Source organism: Chinchilla lanigera, unplaced genomic scaffold, assembly GCF_000276665.1.
Source record: "Chinchilla lanigera isolate Chin_1 unplaced genomic scaffold, ChiLan1.0 scaffold00006, whole genome shotgun sequence".
Classification (NCBI taxonomy): Eukaryota; Metazoa; Chordata; class Mammalia; order Rodentia; family Chinchillidae; genus Chinchilla; species Chinchilla lanigera.
The window spans coordinates 39,420,710-39,447,103 of NW_004955407.1; the positions used below are offsets into that span (position 1 = coordinate 39,420,710).

At 59.0% G+C, this 26,394-nt stretch overlaps 1 protein-coding gene across 2 annotated transcripts in view; it reads right to left on the minus strand.

Annotated features, from left to right (window-relative positions):
• Window positions 1-26,394, minus strand: part of Abcg1 (ATP-binding cassette, sub-family G (WHITE), member 1) — a 49,122-nt gene that overhangs the window by 10,448 nt on the left and 12,280 nt on the right. For both annotated transcript variants that reach the window (XM_005375833.2, XM_005375832.2), the window contains exons 3-6: window positions 9,276-9,393; window positions 7,628-7,760; window positions 5,098-5,148; window positions 332-477 (exon numbers count right to left, since the gene is read on the minus strand). In XM_005375833.2, the coding sequence (XP_005375890.1) occupies window positions 332-477; window positions 5,098-5,148; window positions 7,628-7,760; window positions 9,276-9,393 (448 nt within the window). The remainder of the gene's footprint in view (window positions 1-331; window positions 478-5,097; window positions 5,149-7,627; window positions 7,761-9,275; window positions 9,394-26,394) is intronic.

Sequence of the window (26,394 nt, forward strand, 5' to 3'; positions counted from 1 at the left end):
AAAAAAAAAAAAAAAAAATTAAAATTTCAAAAGGGCTGGGGATATAGCTCAGTATGAAGGCCACAGGTTCAATTCCCGGTATTGCCTCCCCTCCACACAAAATCCCAGCACATCCGGGGTCTCAGCACACTCATGTCCTCTAGCTCCTCTGCCCTCCACAGTGAGAGGAGCAGACCCACAGCACCCACCCCGCCCGAGGCCATGTCAGAACGGCAGGGCCACCTGCAGCAACCAGAAGGGACGTGTCCCCGCCTCAGCGCATGCGCAGTCGGCCCTCGGCCCCGCCCTCCCCACCTCAGCACATGCGCAGTCGGCCCTCGGCCCTGTGTACCTGGTGGGTTCGTCGAAGAACATGACCGGGGGGTTGTTGACCAGCTCCAGTGCGATAGCCAGGCGCTTCCGCTGGCCGCCGGACAGGCTCCCGGTCCGCGTGTGGGCGCAGGACAGCAGGCCCAGTGCCGTCAGGATCTCCTTTACCTGAGGACAGCAGAGCCAGCGTCCCCGTCAGGACCGTCCTCCCAACCTCGCCAACCAGGCCGCCGCCCCGCCGGCCACTCCCCGTGCCCCGGGGGCCTGCACGCGCGGCCCTCGCAAGCCCGAGGTCCTGACCAAGCCGCAGTCGGGGAGTTGGTCTTGTTCCGGCCGGCGACCTGCACTGGGCACGGACAGCACCTCTAATCCTGGCCCAGCGCTCCACACAGGAGGCGTCGGTAAGCAGCTGACCCAGGGATGGCCAGTGACACGAGCGACACGAGTGGGGGGGACAATCCTGGTTCTTTTCTCTGCTTTTCTCTTCCCGCTCCTTCCTTCCTTCCATTCGTTCTTCCTTTGCAGTACAAGAGCCTGAACCCAGGGTCTTCGCATTGGCTGAAGTCCCAGCCCTTTTCATTTTGATGAAGGGTCTTGCTAAGTTGTCCAGACCGGCCTTAAACTTGCAATCCTCCTGCCTCAGCCTCCCCGAGTGCTGAGATTACAGGCGTGCGCCACCACACCCGGCTCCCGTCAGGATTCTGACCGATACAGAGGGCCTCTGGGAGCATTAAATGAAACAGCGTGTGCAAACTGGCCAAGCAGGTGTGCTCTCGGTGCACACCGCCGACGCTGTCCTCACCCGCGGGACCCTGGGGACTGCAGTCCCTGCAGGCTCACGACCAAGTGACCCAGGCCTGCTGGAGGGCCACCTTGCTGCGTGGACACAGGAAAGGGCCTTGGGGATGGTGCCGGCGAGGAAGAGACCTGCAGGCTGACAATGGCAGGGCCAGCCCAGCCCTGGCCGCGGGTGTGGGCCCGTCAGACAGGGCCACTGCGCACGGAGCTGCCCTGCTAGCCCAGAGGGTGCATTCTGGAAACGGGGCTGTTGGGGGGCCAGCCGTCCCCCTCCGGAGCAGGTCTGAGGGAGATGGAGGCCAGGTCAGCCACCGCCTCCCCATCAGGGCCCTCCCTGGGGACAGGGCCTCGGATCTCCCTGCAGAATCCACCTGGCCTCGATCCCGCCCCTGGCAGCCAACGCAGGCCCCTGGGGGCCACGGCCAGCAGACCCCAGGCCAGCAGCTTCTCCAGAGAGATGAGCTCACCGAACAGAGGAGGGACTCACAGAGTAAAAATTTCCACTTGGAACTTGTGCATTATTTAAGCATGGTCAGGACAAAACGCAGCTTAGGGGTCAGAAACAGCCAGGGCACTGGGGCTGGACGGGCCAGGACCAGGTACAGTGTGGGGTCAGAGACCTGGGTTCAAATCCTCCTGCAGCCTCAACCCAGCACCACCACCTCCTCAAACACCTAGCGAGCGCCCCAGGAGCACTTCCAGAAAGGCCAGCAGGGGGCGGTGGCGGGCAGGGCCTGCTCTGTGTGCTTTCTCTCTGTACCTGGTTTTCCCAGCACCAGGCTTGCACGGTCTCCCCTGAGGACTGGCCGTGGCAGCAAGGTGACTCCGCGGTCCCAGCTCAATCCACAAACACAGGGCATCCCTGACCTACCCATGCCCTGGGGCAGGGACGCTGGGGATGAGGCCACTGCGGATCCCTGTCCTTCTGTTGTCTGTCCTTCCTCCACACCCGCAAGGCCTGGCCTGCATTCTCCAGCGTGGTCACAGAAGTGACACTGTCCAGGTTGGTTCTGTCTTAAAGGCCGTTCAGAGCTTGTTTGTTTCTATACAATTCCCTACACAAACAGAAAACTCCATGGCCCCCTACTTGGAGCCATCCGGGGCCTTCCTGTCTGTGACAGGTGGCGCAGCCCCGCCCAGCTCCCAGGGACCTTCCTCCCGGGGAAGCGGCCTCACACTGAGGGGTCCCCACGGCTCGGGCACCTTTTCCGGGCAGCAACAGCACATCCTGCCGCCTGTCTGTGCACCCTCTCCCTCATGCTTCTAGGAGGAATTAGCACCTCTCCGGTTACTCCTGGGGGCCCAGGCACTGCTTCGTCCTGAGGACCGTCCTGGAGGCAGGTCCTTGGGAAGGCGGGGCCGGGCGGACCCCCTCACCATGGCCGTGTGCTGGGTGGTGCACCTGTCCCCACGGCGGGCAGCCAGGAAGGAGCTTCCCAGCTCTTCAACCCCTCTCTACGCTCGCAGTGTGCAGCTCCAACTGAGAAGTGTCATCCCAGGCACCCCACGCCCGACTGTCATGCACCAGGCCTTGGATCCCGAGTGACGGATGGCAGCTTGGGGTACAGAGGGGTCCCGGGGGCAGGGCAGGCGGGGCTCCCCCGGCACTGAGCTCCGCTTCTCTGGGACTCTCCGTGTAGCTCTGCTCTGTCATGCCACGTGAGGGCCCAGTTTGGGTGGGGAGGGCCGGGCCTGCCCACCCGAGGACCAGGCCGTTTCCACGGCTCCAAGCTGGTGGTGGGAGCGGCTGCAGGTGAACAGTTCGGATCCCGTGGAGGACAGAGATGGGAAGCCAGGCACGAGGGGACCCTGGGGCCAGCACGGTCCACTGCCGCCTGGTAGCAGCCAATTCCGATTCTCCAAATGGAAAGAGCTTCGCCCTGAGGTGCCGTGGTCCTTCGGTGGAGCTGACCCCAGACAGGGCCGGGCAGGGCACTTTCACCCCAGCAAGGCCCGTCCGGACGGCCAGGTCGTTGCAGCCTCCGGGCAGACCATGCGCCGACACCTCCGTTCTCGCCGTTCCCTCGTGCCCAGTGTATGGGGCTTCCTTTGATGTCCACTGCATGAGTCAGCACAGGCTGCTGTGACAAAGAGCCCCGCTCGGGGCGACACCATGGAGAGGCCTGGCGCAGGTTCTGGGGGCTGAGGGCTGTGATGAGAGTGCTGGCGGGGCCAGGCCCTCTGGCCACCTCTCTCCCAGGCTCCAGATGGGGTCTTCTCTCTGCACCCTCGTGGGGTCCGCCCCCTGTGCACGGCCTGACCCAAGCACACCTGCTCGTCACCTGAACCCCCCTCAGAAAGACCCATCTCCACAGAAGGGAGAAGCACAGTCAGGTCTACAGCCCGGTGCCTCCGCCCCCGTAAGGGCCAGACACATTCGTGACCCCCGCACTTTCCACATCGCCTCTGCTCTGAGCTTGAGTAGTCCAAGCGCTTGTCTTCCATCTCAGAATAAGAGATCCACGTGAAACGTCTTCGTGGAGCAGCGAGGAGCCTGGGCGTGAGCTGCTGGCACCTGCACTGTGCATCTCTCCCTTTGCAGGTGCAGAGAGGAAGGAGCCCTAAAGTTGCCCAGTGTTTTTTTTTTTCCATGTGAACCGAATTTAAATTGGCTTACTATTAACTGGTCTCTGCAACAGGGAAGGAGAAAATAGCATGAACAGCAGAGCGCTGAATATGTTCTCGGCAGGCGTCACTGCCCTGCTGACTCCGGCATCGGACACCAAGCCCACCCACCGCAGCAGGGACCTGTCCCTTGAGGTCAAGGCCCTGAGAGGGTGTCCGCAGCAAAGCTATTATATAAGTGGGGTTTCAGCAAATTCATCCTACACTGAAAACCCCAGCAGTGCTAGCTGGAAAGTGAAGAGGAGGCCAGCCGGGCTTCCCCGGGACCTGGTGTTCACGGACTGGTCACCCCCATCATGCTTTCTGGGGCTCCCGCTGGGGCTGCTGCCTGCACCCTCCCTGCTCCTTGGTAATTTAAGGAACCAGAAAAAGTGATAAATAGAAGGAGAACATCCCACTCATGCTGGAAGCCTGTTTATTTTCTTTTTAAAAGGCTGGTTAATAACATGCAAGAACCAAATTTTTTTTACCCGTGTGTGTGGGTGGAAGGTGGTTATTTTTAAACCAGTGACTAATCATCTTCATCGTTCGTGTTGAATAAAACACAGTTTAATCTCAAGTGCGCGTGCTGTGATCTAAAAGTATCACAAGGGTTTACATTTTTAAACATTCCTTACAGTAAGAGACACACTGCCATGAATCCCCCTCTCTTTGAACACACTCGTCCCACCGCCCTTGTCACTGTCTGCAGCGGCTCTGGAGTCCTCTTTCCTGAGTGTCTTCGGTTCCTCTGTCCTGGCTGCCTCGCTGTTCTGAGTGGATTCAGAACACTTCTCTTTAACGGTCACTTTGACTTTGGGGAGGAGCCAGAAGTCACACAGTGCCAGATCCAGTGACTAAGGTGGGTGAGGGCACAGTGTTGTGCTTTTATGAGCTGCCTTTCCATTAGGTGGCAGTGGGCAGCAGTGGTCACTGTATTTTTGATCATCTTCGTGAAGCCACTCAGGAAAGAGGACTCCAGAGCTGCTGCAGACAGTGGCCGGGACAACGGGTGCTGGAAGTATACTGGAAGTCAGGGGAGGATCTGGAGGATTCACGGTAACGTCTTTTACTATAATAATTTTTAATCTGAACATCTACTATGTATTTCGATCCCACCTCGTGTTAAATACTGAGGGGGCAGCACACATGTCTCCCCAAGGCTGGGGTCTGCAGGCCACCTAAACATGAGGGTGTGGCCTGACAGTCAGAGCTGTGTCCCTGGGACTCTGCAACCTGTGGCGTGCACCGAGATGACCCTGCCCCGCACACGGAAGGAGAGGCAAGAACAAACTGGCAAGCAGAAGCGGTCCTGAAAGCCTCCATGCCCTTCCCAGATGGAGGTCACGGCCTCTGGACAGGTGGGGCCCCGAGCGACACACTCACCATCTCCTTTCTGCCCTCATCCTTCTCCTGCAGCTTCAGGTGCGCAGACACCTGCGGGGACAAGGACAACAGTGGACAGTCGTCAAGGCGTGAGCCTCACAAGCCACAGCGTGGGCCAGCGACCTGACAGCTCCAGGAAACGCAGGCGGTCCTGGCGTGACCCCTGTGGCTCAGCAGAGGCAGGCTTGGTCACGGAGAGCGGCCGGGTCCAAACCCGCTTCTGCCGTCTCAGGTGACTGCGCTGCCACACCCATGAGAGGAGTCGATGTGCGCCCCACAGAGAGGAGGGACCCCAGGCGCCTGGCCTTGAACACGCGCCTGGCTGGGACAGCAGCGCATATTTAGGAGCTGTGCGCGCCTCCGGGAGCCGCTAACTATCCATAGTGGGACGCTCAACGCTGCAGCAGCTAGGAGGTGCAGCGCACCAGGAAGCCGGGTCTTGTTTGCTTCCCTTGCTGAGATGCTCTTTATGGGGGAAGCACTGGGACAGCTCGCCCAGTGAAAGTCTGAGCAGGAGTCTGTGCCCACACATCTGGGTACTGCTCTCCCAGTGCCCGTGGCCTGGGGCCCACTGGGTGCCTCAGTTCCTCCCTCCCCTGCCTCCTGGATGGGGGACACTGCCGAGACAGGCAATGAGACACGGAGAGGCAGGCAGGTGTGAAGAGGCCACAGGCCCCAAAGTGGTCAGGGCAGGACCTGACACGGCTGCAGCGCAGCTGTCTGTCACGTGACACTGCGTGTCACTTCAGTCTGCCTGGTGGCTGTGAGGGGCAGAAGCAGCACATGAAAACACACAGCCGTGTCTGGCGTGTGGTCCGTACACGTGGCCAGTGTCATTGCTACCCAGGAGGCAGGACCTTGCGTGGATAAAGGTGCCACAGGCTCAGGTGAAAAGCAGTTCACAAGGGCATCCTGAAATTCCCTAACTCAGAATCTAGTTGAACTTTACTCAGGAAATAGACATATTCCACAGTACCGTCTGGTGACAAAACGGCAAGGACACAGGCGTCACCACCTGTGTCTGCAAAGGAATGCAGCGATCGAGCTGGAAAGTCAAAGTGATGGCTCCAAGCAGGGAACCACTCCATCCATCCTAGCCCCACTGAGAGTTGACCTTGGGTCACCCAGGATGCAGATGGGATTCAGGGACCAGCAGGTGATGTATGAAGACAGTGTTTACCGAATATATAGACCAGTAAGTGTTGGACAGAAGGAAATCCCACTACAGGCTGCTTATCCTGGTCTATCTGCAAAGAGCCCCAGTCCCCGGTACCCACCAGAATGCCCATGCGGGGTTCCGCGCTGCACTGCTTGGGTGGAGAAGTGTGCTCACCCTATAGAGCACTCGCTACTGGGACAATGAATGAGATCAGCCCCGCTGAGCCCTCTCTTTCTGTTCCCTGCAAAGCAGGTGAGAGAGCAGATCTCACTGTCTGAAACGACAACCTGCTTGTCTCTGTGGAGCCAGGAATCCCTGGGAATTCTGTGAAATGCTCGTGGCTGCTGCTCTCTGACATCCCGGGGAGGAGGCTTCCCCCGGCGCAAGTCAGGAGCGCAGGTAAACCCCTGTCTGGGAGGGGCAGCACTGCACACACCCGTCTGCTAACCCAGCAGCAGCCCAGACTCCACAGCCCCGTGCCGCCTGGAGAGACACCACCTTGCAGGGGGCTTCGTGCAACGGACGAGGAGGAAGTGGAAGACAGGGAGCCCGCACTAAGTCAGCCTGAGCGGGGGATGATCTGAGCAGGAGGGATTCTGGCGGCTTCCCCTGCCCGCAGTATCAGGACGGGCTCTGCTGCCACGGGCTGGCCTTCGTAGCCAGAGTCCCACCCAGCAGGGTCACTCTGGAAGTGCACTGTCAGCTGCTGCCTGGACTCTTCTGTGGCCCCCAAGGGTAAGCGTGTTTGTGACCGCCCTCAACACTGGATTTACCTATGGAGGACCCAAGTGAAGACTCTATGGGAAGACCGATGGGGTGCGGAAAGAACTGGTGGAGTTGTCACAAGGACCTGTGCTGACGAGCACGGAGTGTCTGTGGGATCCTACTCCACCTTCCACGGCACCCTATGCCCCCTTCCAACCAACGCTGCACCAGCTGGCTCCAAGTCCCCACGGGACCGGGGGCAGCCTGACACCCTGGCTCACAGCATGGCTGCTGCAGGCTCCGTCTCACACCTGCTTTCCTGAGGCCACACGCTGATGACTGCAAGGGGACCCAGCCGGGGCTCAGCCCGACTGGCTGCATGCCTGCATCTACCGGCAGGAGCATCAGAGGATGAGTCTCTCCGGGTCTTCACTGGGACAGCTGATGGAAGGAAAGTCCCTCCACTGGAGGAGGAGGGCTGGTTGCTATGGAAATGATAGCCTAGGTCAGGGAGCAGTGATCTAGAGACCTGACCATGACTGACAAGAAAGGTGCACTGATTCGTGGCCTGGGGGCTATTTTCTGTGGCTGCACAGTGGGCCTCGGGCTGGCAGTGGGCTACGGGGCGGGCTCCGGGGTGGAGCTGCACGGCAGGGCAGGACTCACCATCATGGCCTCCTGCACGGTGAGGTGCGGCAGCAGCATGTCGTCCTGCATGATGTAGCAGGACACCTTCCGGAAGCAGCGCAGGTCCCGGGGCAGCCCGTTGATGAGGACGGAACCTTTCATGCCGCTCTCCCTGCGAGGCAAGGACAGCAGAGGCCATCAGCACTGCCCCTCCGGCCTCGCCGCTGGGCTGGGAGAGTGGCGCGTGCGAGCTCCAGGGCCAGCGCAGCTCCACCAGGGCAAGGGGCTGCACTTTCCCCGCCCCTTGACACAGGGCTACTGTGAAACTCTCCCCTGGCTCGGCAGGGCTGAAAGATCTGCGGCTGCTTCCTCTGCCTCCTCGTCCCCGTGCGTGTTTGTGCATGTGTGTGCGATGTGCACACACGTGTGTTACTGGGGATGGAGCCCCAGCCCTATTTTTTATTTTGAGACAGGGTCTCTCTAAGTTGCTCAGTGGCCCAAGCTGGGCTTGAATTTGTGATCCCCCCGCCTGCGCCTCCCAGAGCGCTGGGATGACAGGTGTGCACCACCCGTCCGGCTAATAGATTCTCACGATGAAGCTTCATGTATAAATTAAGGAGGGAAAGCGGTTAGTGACCGTGACGGGTAATACAACAGAATAGGAGCACTGTGCCGTTCTAAAGCCACCTGTGTCTGCAGTCTCCCCCCGTGGGGCCATTATGAAGTAAAAGGTCACACCGGTGGACCTGAGAACCTGGGAGGCTCCAAGGGTCCGACAGGCAGGCGGTGTGGACGGCGGACAGGCTGCACAAGGGATGACTTTCGTCCTTGGTGGGACAGGGGCTGCGCGGAGCTCATCACAATTCTCAGAAAGGTGTGAGCTCAACACTTACAAGTTACGTATTTCTGCAGTTTTCCACTTAATGTTTCTGGGCTGTGGTTGACTGCGGTTATCTGAAACTGGGGGAAGCGAAACCGTGGGTGAGAGGGTTCCTCATGGCTACTGTTGGCTAGGGTTAGCGCGCAGAACCGAAGAGAAGTGAGAACTGGCTTTAGCCGGGCGTGGTGGGGTAGGCCTATAATCCTAGCACTCTGGGAAGCTGAGGCAGGAGGATCTAAGGTCGAGCCCAGCCTGGGCAACTGAGCAAGAGCCATCTCAAAATAAAAGAATTTTTAAAAGGGCCAAGAATGCAGCTCAGTGTGAAGACCCTTGTTTCAGGTCACACAGGGGCCGATGACCACTAAAGTTTGTTTTGTTTGTTTGTTTTTGAGACAGGGTCTTGCTATGCAGTGCAGTCTGGCTTTGAACTCACAGCAATCCTCCTGCCTCAGCTTCCGAAGTGCTATAGGCATGCACCACTATGCTTACTATAAAGTTCTGCCCAACAAAGGAAAACCACAACCCAGCCCGGCTAAGCAACCCCCTCTGTCTCTTCTGAAAAAGCCTTGCCTTATTTTCTAGCACTTCTTGCTGGTTGTCCCAGCTCTTCCTGCCTTTCTTCTCCCTGACCTTGACCTTCCTACTTCCTAGGCTGGCCAGCCCAGGGCTGAGCTCGCTCAGGGGACACTGTCTCATTTGTCCTAAAGGTTCAGCACCTCCCTCGGGCTTCCCCAGAGGCCCCCACTGGACAGGAGGTCGCCCTGTTCAAGCACACAGCGGTGCCCTCACCCCTGCGCCCCTGCTCACCTGTATCCGGCCAGGATGTTCATGAGTGTGGACTTCCCGGCCCCCGAGGGGCCCATGATGGCCACCAGCTCCCCACTGCTGAACTTCCCCGAGATCCCTTTCAGGAGGGTCTTGTATCCTGCAAAAGGCAGACCAAGTCCACTCGGGGACTGGGACAGGACTCTCCTCTTCGTGTCCCTCCTGCCTCCCGGAGTGCCAGGGTACAGCAGCTGGGCCCAGCGCCCCTGTCTGCTTCCCCATGCCGTGGCACGGGTTACAGCGTGATAATGCACAGAGGCACGTGTGTAGTGCTGGGGCACTCACCAAGCACTTCCCACACAGGGTCAGGGACTCACTGTAGGACCCGCTGTCCCCCATGACAGCACACGTCTGCCTGTATTAATTAAACCAGCCCCCCTGGCATTTCATTGACCAATTACTTATTTATACTTATACATTTACATAAATTATTTATACACAATTTACTTATAAATAACTGCTTTATAATTAACTAATCAATACATTATTAATTCCTTGATTAATAATGAAAAGCATTTACAATCACATCAGATGGCTTTGGAATTTCTGCCAAGTCTCTCCTGTGATACTTCCGGTGGACTGTGAAGATGCGCTAGGAAGATAAACGGGAAGCAACTGGATTCATAAACTCCGACCCAGGAGGTCGCTTCGGCAGAGGAGCCAGAATGCATCATGGGAATGAGTCATGTTTCCAGGGCCCTCAAGAGACAAGGGACACGTGGGGTACTTGCCCATGGCTGACTACCGACCCTTTCCCGGGCCCCACGGGCACCCAAGCCAGCGTGTTTGCCGGGCCCAGTCCATGGGTTTTCTCCCCACTGACTTCCAGTCCCTCACAGATGGGACATTAACATTCCAATCTGTCACCAGCTGCCACTTAACTTGGATGGAGGTCCCTGGGGCCTTGTTTAAGCCAGACAGAGAAAAGAGGAAGTCAGGAAGCGGTGGCCCTGCAGCTAGTTCTCTGGGCAGAGGACGATGACTGTCACCCCAGCAGGGAAAGGATTGTCAGCCCCACGGGAAAAGGGGCCCAGGACCTGCGGGCGGGCGTGGAAGGGCAGCTCCCCTGTGAGGACCGGTCAGTGAGCACCAGTCAGTGAGCACCAGGTGCAGGGACAGCCAGAGGTCGCAGGGGGGCGGGCTGGGCCTGCGTCCTGCTCAGCAGGGTCTGTGTATCGGACAGACAGACATACAGAAGGGCTGGGAACCACAGGACCCTGTCTTTCCCAGGGCCAGACTCCCAGCACAGCAGGTTCTCAGAGGGAGCTCTGCATGGGGGGGGGGGACTGGGGAAGTGGCCCCCAGGGGACGCGAGTGACATCACCGAGGGAGCACCAAGCCCCGAGTGCCCGCTCACCGCTGCGTCGTCTGCCCAGCTGCAGCTGGAGTTACTTCTCGGCAGACCCTCCCCGCGCAGGGCTGTCTCCTCCCTGGTTGGAAGCTTCCCCTGCAAACACCCTGTGTGGCAGAAGCCGCCTGGGACACAGTGAGGGACCAGGTGCAGTCACAGGGTGACAGTGTACCCAGGGCCTAAGGACATCGAGTGTGGTCAGCTGACATCAAGTCACTTGTTAAGTGCAGAAAGGCCTCCATTCCTGAGCAGGGACAGAGGGACAAGGGGCATCGGAACGCAGGCCATCCCTGCTGCGTCCCCACAACGGCAGCCTTGAGCACAGGGTGGCCTGGAGCCCCAGACCTAGGTGACAAGGGAAGAGTGAGTCCTTGTGGACAGCTCGGGAGCCGCAGGGTCCGCGCCTGCCTGCCACCGCCCTGTGGCTGTGTGTCCTGGGAGAATCGGTTGTGTGCAGGTCCCTCTAGCAGGAGGGGAAGAAGTCCATCCACACCCTGGAGGCCCTGAGCCCGACAGCTGTCCCCTGGTTGAGTTTCACCTGCCAGCCACAGCCAGGGGCTGGGGAGGAGAAGGGGCGCAGGGGCCAGGCAGAGCCCCGGTCACCTCGGGAGTTCCCAAGGCATCCAGGACCTGACCTACCTGCTGGTGCCCAAGGCCGCGGGGTCGGACCTTGAGAGTGGCCCTGGGAACTGGGACGCAGGACACCACGGGACAGCGGCCCTCCCCTCCCCTCCCCTCCTCCAGGGTCTCCTCTCCCACCCTGCCACCCCTTCGTCTGCCTTCCCCTCCTGTCTCTCTGAGAAGCAGGAACCTCGCCTCTCCTCCAGTGACCCACGGCCGGGTGTGCGCAGTGCACACTGCTGACTCGGTCTTTCCCAGCCGTGTCCACAGACGTGTTCGGTGCCAAAGGGCCTCGGAGTTTTGTCCTCAGCAGGGGTCCCTTCCGGGCCAGACCCTAGCAATCCCGAGAGCTGTCCAGCTCATGAGAAAGGCCACAGCATCTGGGTGAGACCGCGTCTCCCACATGCCCCTAGAAGGCGCAGCCCAGCCCAAGTCCAGCACCGTCCCCTGCTCCAACACACCCTTCACTTTGCGTCCCTCCAGGGCCGGGGGTGCTGCTCCACGAGGTCATGACCTGGGCTGACCGCAAGCAGGTCCTGGGTGCCTGGGACCCTGGCACGTGAGGGACTAAATAACCGTCGGGGGGCTAAGGGGCAGCGGTGGCCTCTCTCCCCAAGGGACTCTGGTGACAGCCACTATCTTGGGCATCGCCTCTCCTTCCTCCTTTCAAGTAGGACAGACACCCAAGGTGCCCGCTGCATGTATAGGGCAGCGGCAGGTGCCTGCACCACCCAAGGTCCTGCCACACACAGGATGGCACTGTGCTCTTAGAGGGGGCACTGGTGTCCCTGTGTCTCTCCCTAAACCTGTCCCCAGCAGACAGCACCTGTTGCCTCTCAACCTCAAATGGGGGCGATCAAAACGGGCCAGCTTCTGGGCAGTGACTTTGTCAAGGGAACTTCACCCAGGTATGGCGCCCATGCAGCCCACTGACGCCCTGTCCCTGTGTCCCAGCCCCAGCCCTTTGGGTGGATTCTGCAAGCCTGAGCAGAATCCCAGGCTGCTGGCCTGCATGGAGGAGTGGATTTCTTTCCCCGACGGAGAACAGAGAAGACAGTTTCCCTCCGTGGACATCACGACCCCTGCCTATGGAAAAGACCAAAGAGCCCGTCCTCTGGGGACCAGGAACTGCTCCCTGTAAGCCCATGAGCCTGTCTGCTGTCCCCAGGCAGCCAGCAGCTCTGGGATGAGCTGGTTCCAGGCCAGAGCATATTTCAGGACGCCATGGACAAGTGGAAGGTGCCGACCGTGCACTTCCTCCAACAACGAACAGGGCCATGGAGGTACATGGTGTCAGTCGGCACCTGTGAGCGTGGGGACGGTGAGCAGGCGCTGTGTCCCATGGAGAGCACCAGGGCCAGGAGAGGGTCACTGACGGCTGGGTCCACACAGCCCCATTCCCACCCCTTCAGCCAACCCAGAGGCGGCTCCTCCAGCAGGGTCGGGCTTAGGGTCTCCATGCCACTTCCTTCCTGTCCCCCTTCTGTGCATGGACTCTTCCCACCGACTGAACCCCAACAGCTCAATCCAGGAATGTGTACCTAGTCTGCTACTGCTGGACCGTTGAGCAGGATGGAAAAAATCCCCCCTCCCCCCTCTCCCACCCTAGAAAGTAGAAACCCCTGGTCTCCCAAGGTCAGGTGGGCTCTGGATTCGGGCAGGGCTTTCCAGCACCAGTGTCACGAAGGCCAAGGCCTGAAAAATCCTTTGTCCGTCAGAGCACGCTTCGCTCCTCCAGGTAATACAGCCTTCTTTCCACGGCCTTTTCAACCCACAAAACATCCTAGGTTAAAATAAAACAAAACAAACGGAACAAAACTCTTAGCTGGGTATGGTGGTCCATGGCCTATCATCCCAGAACTCTGAGAGGCTGAAGCAGGAGGATTGCAAGTCGCTGAGTGCAAAAGTCCTGGGTTCAATCTCCAGTACTACAAACAAACAAACAACCTCTCACCAGGTGTGCTTCTGCCTCTTAGGGAAAACTCAAGCCCTGTTTGTTGGTGTTGAGCTACGTGGGAGAGACCTCTCCTGCCATCTGCCACCAATGGCCACCCAGCAACAACAGGACCTGCCGGCATGGGGAGAATTCATTGGCTGGGGCCCTTGGGAGCCTTTAGGCCCCCAATCCCGGCTTCCTGCAGAATTAGTAAGGAGTGCCTCCCTGACGCAGGGGCAGAGTAACACGCAGGGGCTGCAGGGCGGAGCAGCCACAGGGACTGTCCCCAGCCCCACAAAGCCCTGCTGTCTCCCACGCCGTGCTGGGCGGGTGCGGGAGAAGTGGGCCCTTGTTCTGTGATTGTGCAAACATCAAATGCCACACAGATCACTCAGCGACCATTGGACTCCCTGGGAGTTAACGCACTATAAACATAACCTCAAATAAACAGAAATGGGTCCTCTTGGGCTCCAGAGCTCCAGGCAGGGCCACGGTGTCTCGCCTCTGCTTTCTTCACTCCCAGCCACCCGGGCCAGCCAGAAGGCTCCTCCTCTGGGCCTGGGGCTGGCAAGGTGGCCATGGCACCACGAGGGCCCACACAAGCGCAGGGGGCTCAGGTGGACCCGGCGTCGCTCCTGTCTCTTCTGTACCCGCTGATTCCTCCTGCCAGGCCCTTCAGCCTGGCCCTCATGTCCACCAGCTCCTGTGGGGACAGCCAAGCACACCCCCCCATCCCTGCTCCAGTCACTCCACCCACAGGGTCATCATCTAACCACACAGTGCCAGGGTGCAGCGGGTATCTGCAGACCCCTCCCTGCCCCGGGGACACGCAGGGCGTGGGTGCCCTCACTGCCCTGCGAGGGAGTCTTGAGGAGTCTGGAGGGAAGAAAGCTGCCTGGCATGAAGGCCAGCCTTAGGGGACAGGGTGGCGGCGACTTTCTGGGCGTCTGGGCTTTTTTCTCCCTGGGGATAGTACTTCCTGCTCCTCAGCACCTTATAGAACAGGACGGGAGGGGCTGCTAGGAGTCCAGGGAAGTGAGGAACGGACCCTGCTCCTGCGGGGTCTCAGCGCCCCCAGCCGGGAGTAGGCAGGGGACAGACACAGCCCGGCCTCCTCGCTCCCTGAGAACAGCACTGTTCAAATGCTCTCCTCAGCTCTTGAACAGTTTCCGCTGCCGAAAAACCAAAGCAAAGTCATTCAGCGGGAACCCTGGTCCCCAGGCCCAGGACTTCGAAACTGGCTCTGGCCGGCACCAGGGACATCTGGGAACACAGCCCCAGGAGGGACACTTACAAGGCGGAAGGAAGGGACCCCTTCGTGCATGTGTGTGTGTGTCGTGGGGGGGTGGCAGATGTGGGAGCAGAAGGCTTGAGGGAGCCCGGGAAAGGTGGGCTTAAACCTACAGCTGGGAAAGCTGGGGGCGCACGGTCCTCTTGGATGACTTCCGCCCGCCAGCACAGCGGGTCGGGGGTCTGCGCAGTGTCCCCTCGCCCCAGACTTCCCACTGTGCTTTCAGTCAGGGAAGGAAGCCGCTGCCAGGGCCACGGCCTGTATTGCCACCTGAAGCGAGCTGCTGTCACCAAAGTCCAGGGAGTGGCTGCCGGCAGGTGCCCTGCTCCCCGAGGGCTGGGGAGGCAGACCCACGGCCCCTCTCTGGCAGGATTTCGATGCTCTCACTCACATCTGCCAAACCCAGCCAGGCCCACCAGGACGGCATTCAAGGCAACTGCCAAGCGCTAACCCGGGCTTCGAGTGCTGGGAACACGGGTGTGTGCATGTGTGCATGTGCGCACGGGTGTGTGTGTGTGTGTGTAAAACTCTGGGTGGGCAAGAGGGGTAGAAGGAGGGAGGGGGAGAAGGAGGGAGGTAAGGACAGAGGGAGGGACCGAGGGACGGGGGCAAGGAGAACTGGAATCTCTCGGGTAGACACCCAAATAGAAGCCGAGGAGAACACTTGGCTTCCTGCTGAAACACTCGGGGGGTCCTGCCAGGCGGAACAGAGACGGGAACTCCCTGTACAGAGTCCGTGCCTGGGGACAGTGGAAATTATTTTATCCCAACCAGACCCAAGCTCATGTCTCACTGAGCCAGCACCCAGTCTCCCCTATCGGAAGCAGGTCTCTCTTTCCACAAAGATGTTTTCCAGCTGGCTCTAAGCAAAGACCACTAAAAAGAAACGTAGGCGTCCCAAGAAAATGATAAAGAGCCAGGTGATAAATGCAGATCACTGACTAATTTTAAATGCCTGTGTGCCTTTAATTTTTTATGGCTCAACTCTGCACAATATGTTCCCAGAAGTCTAGAGATGAGCATTTCCTATCTCCTCCAGGCGAGGACAGGGTTAGTCACACTCTAGCCATAGCACCATCCGTGTGCCGCTACTCCTGTGCAGGGTGCCACCCGCCCCACCGCTGTTCCTCCTACTACGCACACCCGGCCCCCAGGGCATGGCACTGTTTTCCTGGCGACCCTTCATTTCTCTTTGCTGCCAGGCAGAAACGCAGCCAGACACTCCCTCTGTGCCAGTGTCACAGAGGTGAAAACCATGGCCATCAAAAGGCTGAGTCCGGGGATCCTCCCCTCACCCCCAGATCTGGACACCAGGAGTGGCCTGGCCCTGTGACGTGAAGAGAGGGGAGACGGGGTGGCAGGAGGCTCCCGCGTGTAGCAGGGCTGGCTCAGGGGCTCGGTGAGGCCAGTGACGTTCCTGGTGTTCACATCGCCGCCGCTGTACTGCCGTCATCTGTGCACGTGAAGGCGAGCCTGCGCAGAGTGGCTGCATAGAGCCCCATGGAGCCCACGTGCACACGCTGTCTGGATGGAGCCCTGCTCTGTCCCCACAGGGGCTGGGGCCAGCCCTCGCCGTGCAGGGACAACGGCAGTGTGCTGCGCTCAGTGGCCCCGGGTCTAACCCACGCTGAAGAGGGTGACGCTCTCTTTCGCCTCTCACTTCACTCACCCTGATTTCCTAGAACCCTGCACCCTCGGGGGAGGGGTCAGCATCGGGGGCTGTGGCCTGGGGACCTGCTGCCCCGTGTCCTGCACAGCAGTGTTGGCGGCCTCAGGAAGCGGCTCTCGGGCGGAGGGCCGGTCCTGCACTCCCCGCCCACCCGTCCTCGCCGCCCACTCCCAGTGTGCCAGTCGGGCAGGAGGAAGACAGACCGACGCCCTGGTGTACCGGCCCCTCCACGCGCTGCTGTGGGGAGCTGGCACACAGCATGTTTCAGATGGTAGCCACTAGGGCCACCGTTAGACACCAATGTCACATCAGTGGGTACGTGGGAAATGCAAACAGTGGGACAGGGAGGGCGAGAGGTCTCTCGTCACTTCAGGGAGTGATAGCTGGGTGGACACGTCCGCGTGGTGTAAGGATCCTGTCCGCATCCAATGCACACACGGGGCACGGATTCCCGTCCAGGGCCACTGACCTGAGGTCAGACGTCTGGGGCCCTGTCGCTCAGCTGGTGACCATTCTCACAAAGAGCTGGAGTGGCTCAGGGCGCTCTCAGCTCCCTGTGCCAGGCTAGACGCCTAGCGGGCTCAGGGAGGGACCCTGTCTGTCCCCAGAACTGAAGGCCAACTTGCTCCTGTGGGCTGTAATGTCAGGCATTACCTGTGATGTCATTTCCTGCCACCCAGGGCTCGGAGGCCACCTGGAACCACAGCCACCTGCAGCCAGCACTCCTGGGCTGGGGCACTCACCCTGATGCTGACGCAGGTCCCTAGGTCAGCCCACAAGGTGGGTGAGACCACAGCTGGCCAGGTGCAGACCAGCCTCTGTACCACCAGCCCAGGGAGGTGGGGCACGCCAGGGTCCTGGGGTGGCTTTCCGCATTTCTCTGGGTGGGACCCCATCACAGTCCCTTGGGGGCTCCGTGCTCTAGACTCTAATCTCCCTCCATGATCACAGCAGCCTAGAGGGAGGGACAGGCCTGTCCCTGTTTCAGAGGACTGCTCAGCCTCAGGGAGGCCAAGGGTTCACAGAGACCCTGGGGAGGTTGGGTCCACACCTGGATCTGGGTCAGAGCAATGTGACTCCTGGCGGCCCCTCCTCCTGACCCGTGCCCAGGCTCCAGCCCTGGGGCAGGGAGGGAGACACACAGGGACAAAGCGGACCTTGTCAGACAACAACGTTCCCGAAGGCTAAAGGACTAGCCCAGCCCCGAACCTGCAGTAGAGCTGGGCAGGGCAGGAGGTCATCAGTTAAGAAGGAAACAGGAGTGCAGCTTGGGCACCTGCCCTACGGGCAGGAGGGCTACTCCCTCCCCCGAGGTAAGGGCCTGGACCACAGAGGAGAACCAGAAACACACAGAAGCAATTAGAACATCTCCGGAGCCACTCCCCGATGTCTACAAAACACTCCAGCCTCTAGTGGGGAAACAGGAGAGCCCACAAATTAAATTCTTGAAGCGTTTGGACCTGCTGATGCCCAGGCCTGGCTTTCACACCTGCGAGCACGCCCGTGTACACACAGCAGGCCGCACACTCCTGGCATGTGCATGTGTACATGAACACATATCGTGTTCACACTGTGTGGGCACACACTCATGCACGCCACATGTGCACACAACCCCGGGCACCACAGGCTGGCTGGGCCACCCGACTGGCTGCGTGGCAGCCCCCACCCGGGCACCGGTGCCAGCCTGCAGCAAGAAGTCAGCTGCAGCTGCACGTCGGACACGAAGCTTGTTCTCCATCACCGAGGCCTTTCACACTCTGAAAGTGGAGCCGGTCCCTTTCCAGGCTTCTCAACCTGCCAGAATGATTAAGGAAAATTCCCTCCTAGTGGTTTAAACCTTGCCCGCAGCGCCAAGAGGGCCACCAAGGATCACCAAGTACTTTGTCCCCTTGGTCTGAAGTGACACAGCGGGGCCCAGTTCCTGCACTCAAAGCCGGGACCTGGGGTTCCTCTGTGGACGCAGCTTCCGCAGGAGGAGCCCTGCTGGGCAAAGGCCACTTCTCACCCCGCATGTGCGCTTTCTGGGGTTCTCGTGGCAGGACAGGGGGTCATGGACACAGCCCTGCCCCCTTCAGTGACAGTGATAGGAAGTCTCTGGGGCCCTGCGCACCCCGGGGCCACGTCCATGCCCACATTCCAAGTATAATTTTTAAAATTCATGAGCTTTGATCCTTACAACACACAATCTGCCACTATCTAGATGAAGGAAGCTCAGGTTGTCAAGTTCTCTGCCAAACACAGCGAGGGCTGCACAGCTGGGTGGCGTGGCAAACGAGGCCTTGGGAAACGGGTGCAGGACTCTCGAGGGCTTTGAGTCGCACCATTTTACTGGCAAAGCTGTGGTTGGGCAACTGCCTGTGGGTTTTGCTGTTGTTGCTGTTGTTGTTGTTGCTGGTTTGTGGGGCTGGGGTGGAACCCAGGGCCTCGCAGGTGCTGTCACGTGCCCTGCTGGGTTTCTCACCGGATCCCGAGAGCTGGGACAGGAGACTGTGGGGACACCGACCTCACTGTGCTCTGAGGAGGGAGCGAAGAGCTGGCCAAGCTTGGGCTTGGCAGCACCTGGCCCTGGGAGGGATCAGAGAAGTTTAGGGCCGGGATGCGGCACGCTGAGCCCAAGACCCACCTGTGTTGACTCTGGGGACCCCTCTCCAGGCTCAGCTTCTGCACATGCTTTGTCACCATGGCGATCTTGTAGCCAAAGAGAGCAATGTTTCCTGTCGCCAAAGATAAGGCAGGTTTCCAGACAGGAAAGGCCCCCACCAGGCTGGAATCACATCTCCCGGCTCCCGCAGCCGCCTCTGCCTAGACAGTGCCCGGGAGCCCTGCACCAGCAGTTCACAGCGTGTCCTCTAAGCTGCCCTCAGCACCAGCTCTTCCGTATCTCACAGAGGATACGGCAGGCGGACGGGCCAGCCAGCGACGGGGCCCAGCAGGCCTCGCTGTGCACGTGGACGGGCTTCACAGGTCAGCAGAGAGCACCTTACCTTCTTTCCCCACCCTACAGCGGCACTGCCAACCAGCACCCAAAAACATATGTAGGGGACACCCTGCTGAAAGGCTCCAAGAGTTCCCCAGGGGGCTCCCTGAGAGAGCCAGCCCTGCCACATGGGCGGCCGCCACACACTGTCACCAGGAAAGCTCACTTGAGGGCCTGGTGGCCCAGATGCTCAGGCCCTAGAGGCCCCCCCTGAGCAGGCTCCTCCCTCCCCCAACTCCTGCATCGGGGGAGGGGTGCAAGGCCACATCCTGCTCCTGTACAGAGGGTCCACTCCACGGGTCTCTTGCCAGCCTGGCCAACTCCATCCCCACAAGCTCGCGGCCAGCGGCCACCTGCGCTCAGTCCCCAGGGCCAGGCTGGGCTCACTTCACACCAGCTTCCAGAGGCCTGAAAATGACAAGGCACACAGACACACGGTCACTGCTCTAGGTACCGGCTGCTCTCGGGACGGTGGGTGAGGGGAGGGTAGGACAACCAGGAGCCGGAGGGAATCAACCAGCCCGACGGCTGCCGGGTCTCTGCCAGCAGGGGGCAGTGGCGTCGTCCTCCTCCTCTCTCTGGAGCAGCTGTCTAAAAGCCAGGGTCCCTGATGGAAAGGCAGGAGGTCGAGGCGGTGTTAGAGCTGTGCGAGCTGCGGTGGCCTCGCCTGGCGTCCACTTCACGGCTGCCAGCAAGAGGGACGCAGGCGCAGTCGGGCTGGGCTTGGCCTGGGCCCTGCCTGTCGGCAGCGGGACTCCACACTCCACGCCTCACGGGGAAACAGTGTTGGGACACGGTGTGGTGGGGGACATGGCGTGGACCAGCACCGCCCCACTCTCCCCTGCCCCCTGCCCTCCTCTGCCACCTGACCCAGGCCCCCTGCCAGCGCAGGAGGAGCACACGCGGGCTTCCCCAACATCCTGCAGGGGGCGCCGTGGGCCACCCGGCCCCAGCACTGGGGATGGAGGGAAGTCCTCTCCCCTCAGAGGCTCACAGTTGAGGAAGGATGCTTGGAGCCTGGTGATCATCAGGCACCCCAACATGATCAAAGAGGAACCTTCTAGAGCTCAAGCCCCACGCCCAGCCCCTGACTCTGAAGATGCCACCGGACTAAGATTTGCCACGTCTGTCTGTAGCTGGCTGCAGGGGGCGGGCGGGGTGGGGACAGAGCCAAGAGGTTACCAGGGGACAGCTTGCAAGGGCTTCGGCTCCAACACAGGGTCCTTGGGGCTCCATATACACATCCCCGGGATGTCCCTCGGGCAAATCCTGAACATCTCCCTGGGTCCTTGACAACCGGAAACTGAGCTGGCTCTTTCTCTTTCACTGCTAAAGCCCCAGGCTGTGCCCTGCTTCCTTACAGGGCCGCAACACCAGGGCTCTGAGCCGCCATGGTGAGCTGAGCTATTGTTGCTACCTCAGCAGACCATCCAGAGCACCTGGGAGGACCATCGCTACCGCTTACTTCCCACAACACACCAGGCACAGGGCTTCCTAGGTGCCCCATGATCCAGCGAGGTCATGGCTGTGCACGCTTCCTCTTCCCACGGAGGGTACCTCTCCTGGTTGCCTAGCTGGTGAGGGCACGGATCGTTTGGCACCTGCTTCCTCCTGACTTGCAACCTTCCTCCCCAACTTCGGCACCGTCCTGCCTCCCCCTCACTGGGCGTTCACTTAGCTAAACGCTAACTTAACTTGCTAAAAGGCGTTAGGACCTGGAATCGCTTTATTAAGAGACAGTGAGAAAGCAAAAATCTTAACTAAGCTCAGGTACAGTTTCATTCATTTTTACCTCTTTTCATGATGTGTTAGAATGACTGCAAAGGATGGGAAAGGCATTTCTATAAAACCCAAGATACTGACTACAGTCAATGAAGGAAATCCAAGCACTAACACCTATGCTGCTGCTATCCCTGCCACGCGCAGCCAGTCAGAGCAGTGGGTACAGCACCCTCAATGCTCTGTCATGAAAATCTAGCCACAAGACTGAAATACACAGGGCCTGATAAAATCTCACATCCTCCTAAGATGACCTACATTAACCTCTCTCATGAGGCTGGCTCTGGAGTGTAATGTTGCTTGTGGAGCTCTGCTTCGATGGTGGAAATTTCCACCCCGCCACTCACAAATGTCAAAGCTTGAACACAAATAGTCTCCAAGATGCAAAATTCACCATGCAGTGACCCAGAAGATCTTGCAAGACCTCCAGAAGGAAGAAGACTCGTACATCTCAGTGCAAGGCTCCCAGTCAGAGGTATCAGCAGCACCGAAATAACTGCTGGTTTAGTCCTGAGATTAGCCAGGAGTGGGCAACCTGGGAGAACAATTCCAGGAAGCCTGCGACTGTCTTACGGGGAGCAGACAGCCCTGACAGGGAGATTAGCTCCGCAAGTTACCTCCCTGCTGCAACCTGCATCTCCATCCTGCGCAGGAGAAAACCTGCCCCAGGGCTTCTGGTGAGGTCATCCACACCTTGCTGATAGCATCAGGATCAGTAATAGTCTGCCTCTGCTCTGCGTGAAAACCCTTAATGAAGCCAAGGACACAAAGCCCAAGGCTTTAGCAAAAGTGGAGTTCTGACACTAAAGTGTACTACGGTGAGTGACCCCTACCAAGTGACAGCGACAGCTCTCTCCAGGGCCCCCGGGGCTGGCCCTCCCACGAGCCCCATCTGCTCTGCAGAAACTGAGGCCCGATGTCACATGATCAGTAAGGAGGGAGCCTAGACTCAGAAGTAGTAGTGTAACCCAGAACCCGGGCTCCTACTACCACCCAATACCCCACATCGTGAGTGAGGCCAGGGGCTTGGGTGACCCAAGGAAGTGACCTCTAGAAGTCCCCCTCAACAGACAGGGCTCGTGGCAGGGAGCCAACAAGCAAGGGGAAATCACAACCTTCCTCCTTCCTGAGATTCTTGCTCTTCCTCCCTGCTCTCCAAAGCTCTCGGTTGGGGTGCAGGGAGAAGCCGTTGCTCTACGACTTCCTGCGGCCCCTCCACGCCAACTCTGAGCCACACCCTGGGCTGGGTGGCAGGATACAGGAACAATGGACGCGGGCTGTCTGCAGAAGCTCGGGGAAGGAAGGCACAGTTCACGCCCTGGACGCATGGTCTTAGGGCCACAGGAGTGCCGAGCAAGCCAGGAAGGAGGCTCCCGGCCGTGGAGGTCAGTGAAGGAAGGCTTCCCCAGCCCAGGGAGTGAGGGGGCTTCCCACCAGAGAGCACCGCAGAGATAAAGAACACAGAAATGCAGAAAGGCAAGGTTCCCCTTCCCAACAGCCTGGGAAGGCCACCGGGAATGGGTGCAGGGAATCGGCGCTGGGAGATGCGCCGGAGGGGCTCAGGAGCCAGCTGGCTACACTCGGCGCTTGGAAACTGGTAGTTCAGTCTTATCCTCCTCAGAAATCCCGAGAAGCGTCAGGACAGAACAGCTTAGGAAGGCAGAGAGTGACAAGATGGTAACAGGCACCCACACCTCCCTCCAGACCAGACACAAGTCGGGGACGAGGAGAGAGGGCTGCAGGTTTGGCCCTGGGCACAGGGCACATTTACGCCAACTTGTGGGCAGGAGAGGACAAAGAGCACATGGGTAGAGAGCTCCCTGCTGGTTCCACCCAGCGCATGGTCACTTCCTGGAGAAACAGGTATGCATGTCCTTAGAAACAGGAACTCTCCAAGCTTCCTCTGCGATTCCTCATGAGAACTCTGACAGAATATGAGAAGTAAGGGCTCCCCGGCCCCCCAGGCCTTTGCACGTTCTCATGTTAACAACACTCGCCCTGTCTCTGGTGGTCTAACACCGTGGTTATCGTATTCGTACCCTTTCTTCGCGTCGCAAAGGGTTTACCCACTTCCCCGCAGACCCACAGGGAAAGGAAGGGGATTACTGCACCACTTATTCACCTCCAGCATCAGCTCCAGGAGGTCCCACTTGGGAACCTGAATCACATCAGCTCTGCAATCGCAAAACCAGAAAGCAAGTGGTGGAAACTCAAGACGGAAATCATCAGCCCCAAGGGTCTCTGTGCACGCTCAGAAAGACAAAGGGTTGGGTGCCTGTGAAGGATGCTGTTTAAGGTCTCACAAGGCACCTAAATTAAGCCCAAGGGACCGGTCAGGTCAGGGCCTAGAGCGGGCCTTGTTGTTCCCAGCGAGGCACAGGGTGGCACCTCCCTCTCCATGCAGGTGGTCCCCGCCCTTCCAGGTACTCAAGTGGCACACAGCTGGAGGAAACCATGTTGTTATTGCATTTGTGGACACACACACACACACACACACACACACACACACACGCACGCACGCAGTCACAGATGCTACAGAAAACACACGCCAGGTTCACCTGGTATTTGTCCCCGTGTCCTTTGCCATGCCCAGCTTTGAAGTGACTCAGCATAGCAGGGAAGCTGTCACCTTGCACATGACACTCTGGGTACCAGCCATCGGAAGACCCACCCTTGACTTCAAAAGGAAATGCCAAGGGACTGATCCCACAGAGGGGCTCCGGTCTGGCTGCCTCCTGCACACCCTGCGTGGCCCAAGTCCCAGGGGCCCTGCCTGCCTCTTATCACTTCCCCCACACCGAAGGAAACACGGACAGGAGTCAGAAATCAGTCGTCTTGTGTGGGGGAAAAACATGCAACTTGAAGTCAGGACACTCTCTGACTGTAAACAGAAGTCTGGGAATTCTGGAAGTCTCCACCTCTGAGCAAAGGGACGAGGACCCAGAACACCAGCGGTTTCCCAGCGGCTGCTGATCCTAATATCCTCTTTCCATCCCCGCGGTCTCCCAATTAAGTTTAACTAGGAAACAAGCCCAGGCACCAAAATAATCATCAGCGAATCACTACTGTATCCAGCAGATCCGTTTTAGCGGCATCTTCCTGCTACAAGAGTGCTTGCCCTTTCTGGGTGGCTTTCGGATCTGGGGTGGAGAGTTTGGGCACACACAGAGCAGGGACCTGCACTCCGGCCCAGTGAAACCCTATGCTTGCTGGGGCAGCCCCAGTGGAGAGGCCCAAAACCGTATCTGGGTCTAGAGAGGCTGAACACCCTGACCAGGGTCTCAGCGCTGCATCCTCTCTTCCCTTAGCAACAGAGCTGGGCGCGCGCACAGCCAATCGCAGGGCTCTGCGCCGCCGCCATGCCGCAGCTGAGGTTACTAGCGAGCGTTGACCGAGAGTAACCCCGGCTCTGGCTGTGGCAGCGGCGGTGGCGGATGGGCGGGCACTGCGCATGCGTGTAAGAATGTTCACTTGCCCCGCCCACACCTGCCCGGCCCACGTGTTGCTGTGTCTCCTTCCAGTCATTCAGAATTCCATTTCCGGGGAGCCAGAAAGGCCCCGAGGCACCCTCCACCAAGCCTGCAGCCAGATCTATATCTGAGCAAGATGAAGCTGAGTCAGCTTCTGGCCTCGAGACCGCAGTCAGTCCCTGCTCTGGCCGGCCAGGGAACGGAGGACTTGTACTAGATAGATACCCAAAGCCCAGTCCAAGCGGCCAGTGCCTTCCTCCCCATCCCAGGACTGTGCGGGTGACAACCGAAGTGTCTCCTGGAATGGCCCTCTGCGACCCCTTCGTGGGGGGCCAGCAGAGGTCCCGAGCAGTCCAGGCCAGGTGGAGGGAAGGCGGCTCTCTGGACACAGATTAGAGGACCAAGCTGACCCTCCTCAACCCTGCCAAGATTGTACAGAAGTCCCTCCCCAGAAGATGGCATTGTGTCACCTTCCTGCCACCAGAGCCTGGCGTTTGTTTACCTCGTGGACAAGGCAAATTTAGCTCCTTTCATGTGGGTCTGAGAAAGGGCAAGAATGACTCCACGGGGCTCCCTGAGCTGCAAGGAGGCAGCAAACAGAGGTGCCTGCCTGATCCCCACGGGCCCCTTGCCTGCAGGGGCCCCTCTGTCTGGCTCTCCCTGACATGGGTTAGTGAGACGGTACGCTAAAGCAAACAGCTTTCACTCAGGAAACATCAGCTATCTTTAATTAAAAAATAAACAAAAAAAGTGGGAGGGGAGGAGTAACAACTGAGAAAGCTCATAAAACTCCTGCTAAAAGTTTCACTCTCAAGATGGCCGGGGGAGCAGGGTGAGGGACTTTTGCTTGGAGGGCCCCCGTCTGCCCTGCAATAGTACCCGAAACAGGAACACGTGACTCATATTCTGCACTCTGCGGTGCCCCACCATTACCAGCTGGCTGACACGGGGCACAGGGCAGGAAGCTTCTGCAGGGGAACCTGTCCCCGCCCCGCCCCCACGAGGCTACCACACAGGGCAGTACTCTGCCCCTGCCTCCTCAGACGGCCACAGGCCCTATTCCCTCCTTTCGGGATTGGCTCGGGTGCTGGTGCGCTTGGCTATTGTCTTGCACTTGGTTGGGCTCCCTGTCGCCTCCAGTTTGAGAACTCATTTCAAGACCCAACGTTACTTACTCTACAAAGAAAGCAGAACTTGGACCAACTCAGGAACACACAGAAGCAATTTCTAAGTGTTATGCAAACGGGCCCCGCTGCAGGAGCGAGTCCCGGCTCCTGCGGCCCGAGCAGCTCAGAGGGGCAGGCCGTCTGTGGCCTGCGTGGTACAAGGAGCTCACTCTGGCGTGGAGGTTGGAGCAAGGAAACTCCAAGGCCCCCCTCTGGGTCCAAGGTTCGGACTCTAAATATAGGTCTCAGCGGGACAGAATCACAGCCTGAGGTCACTGTGGCAGGTCTTACTCTTCCTCTGAATGCCGTTTGCCCTGCTGAGCACGGAGGTGACTAGCACAGCACAGCTGACCCTGTGGGAAGTGGAACCATGAGCTTCCCGTCAGGTACCAGGGTCGGTGCAGGTGCGTCCGCCCGCTCCCTGGCCTGGAGATGGTGCCTGAGTCCCTTCTCAGGGGCAAAAGTGCTCACAACAGATACATTCGATTGCAAAGTGAGCTTTCCTCCGTGTGCGTGGCCCTCATCAGCACAAGCCTGGTGGCACTGTGCCCCGTGACAAACCCCCAGGGTGTACACTGTGGTCTCTCTATGTTTAATCTGACCCATGTGGTCACTTTTTCCTTAAATAAGCCAATCTGTTGATTCTAGAACTGAACTCAAAGGAGCAGGTGTGCGGTTACTAAACATTTTTTCCCTGCCAGCTTATAAACAAAAGAAATGGTCTCCTGTTCAACAAAACGCCGCCTGGGGTTATTTCTTGCACTGGCGGATTAGGTTCTGGTGTAAAGGGAAGGCTTCAGCAGGAAAATGTGAGGTTTTCAAGTTACAAGCCTATGTGAGG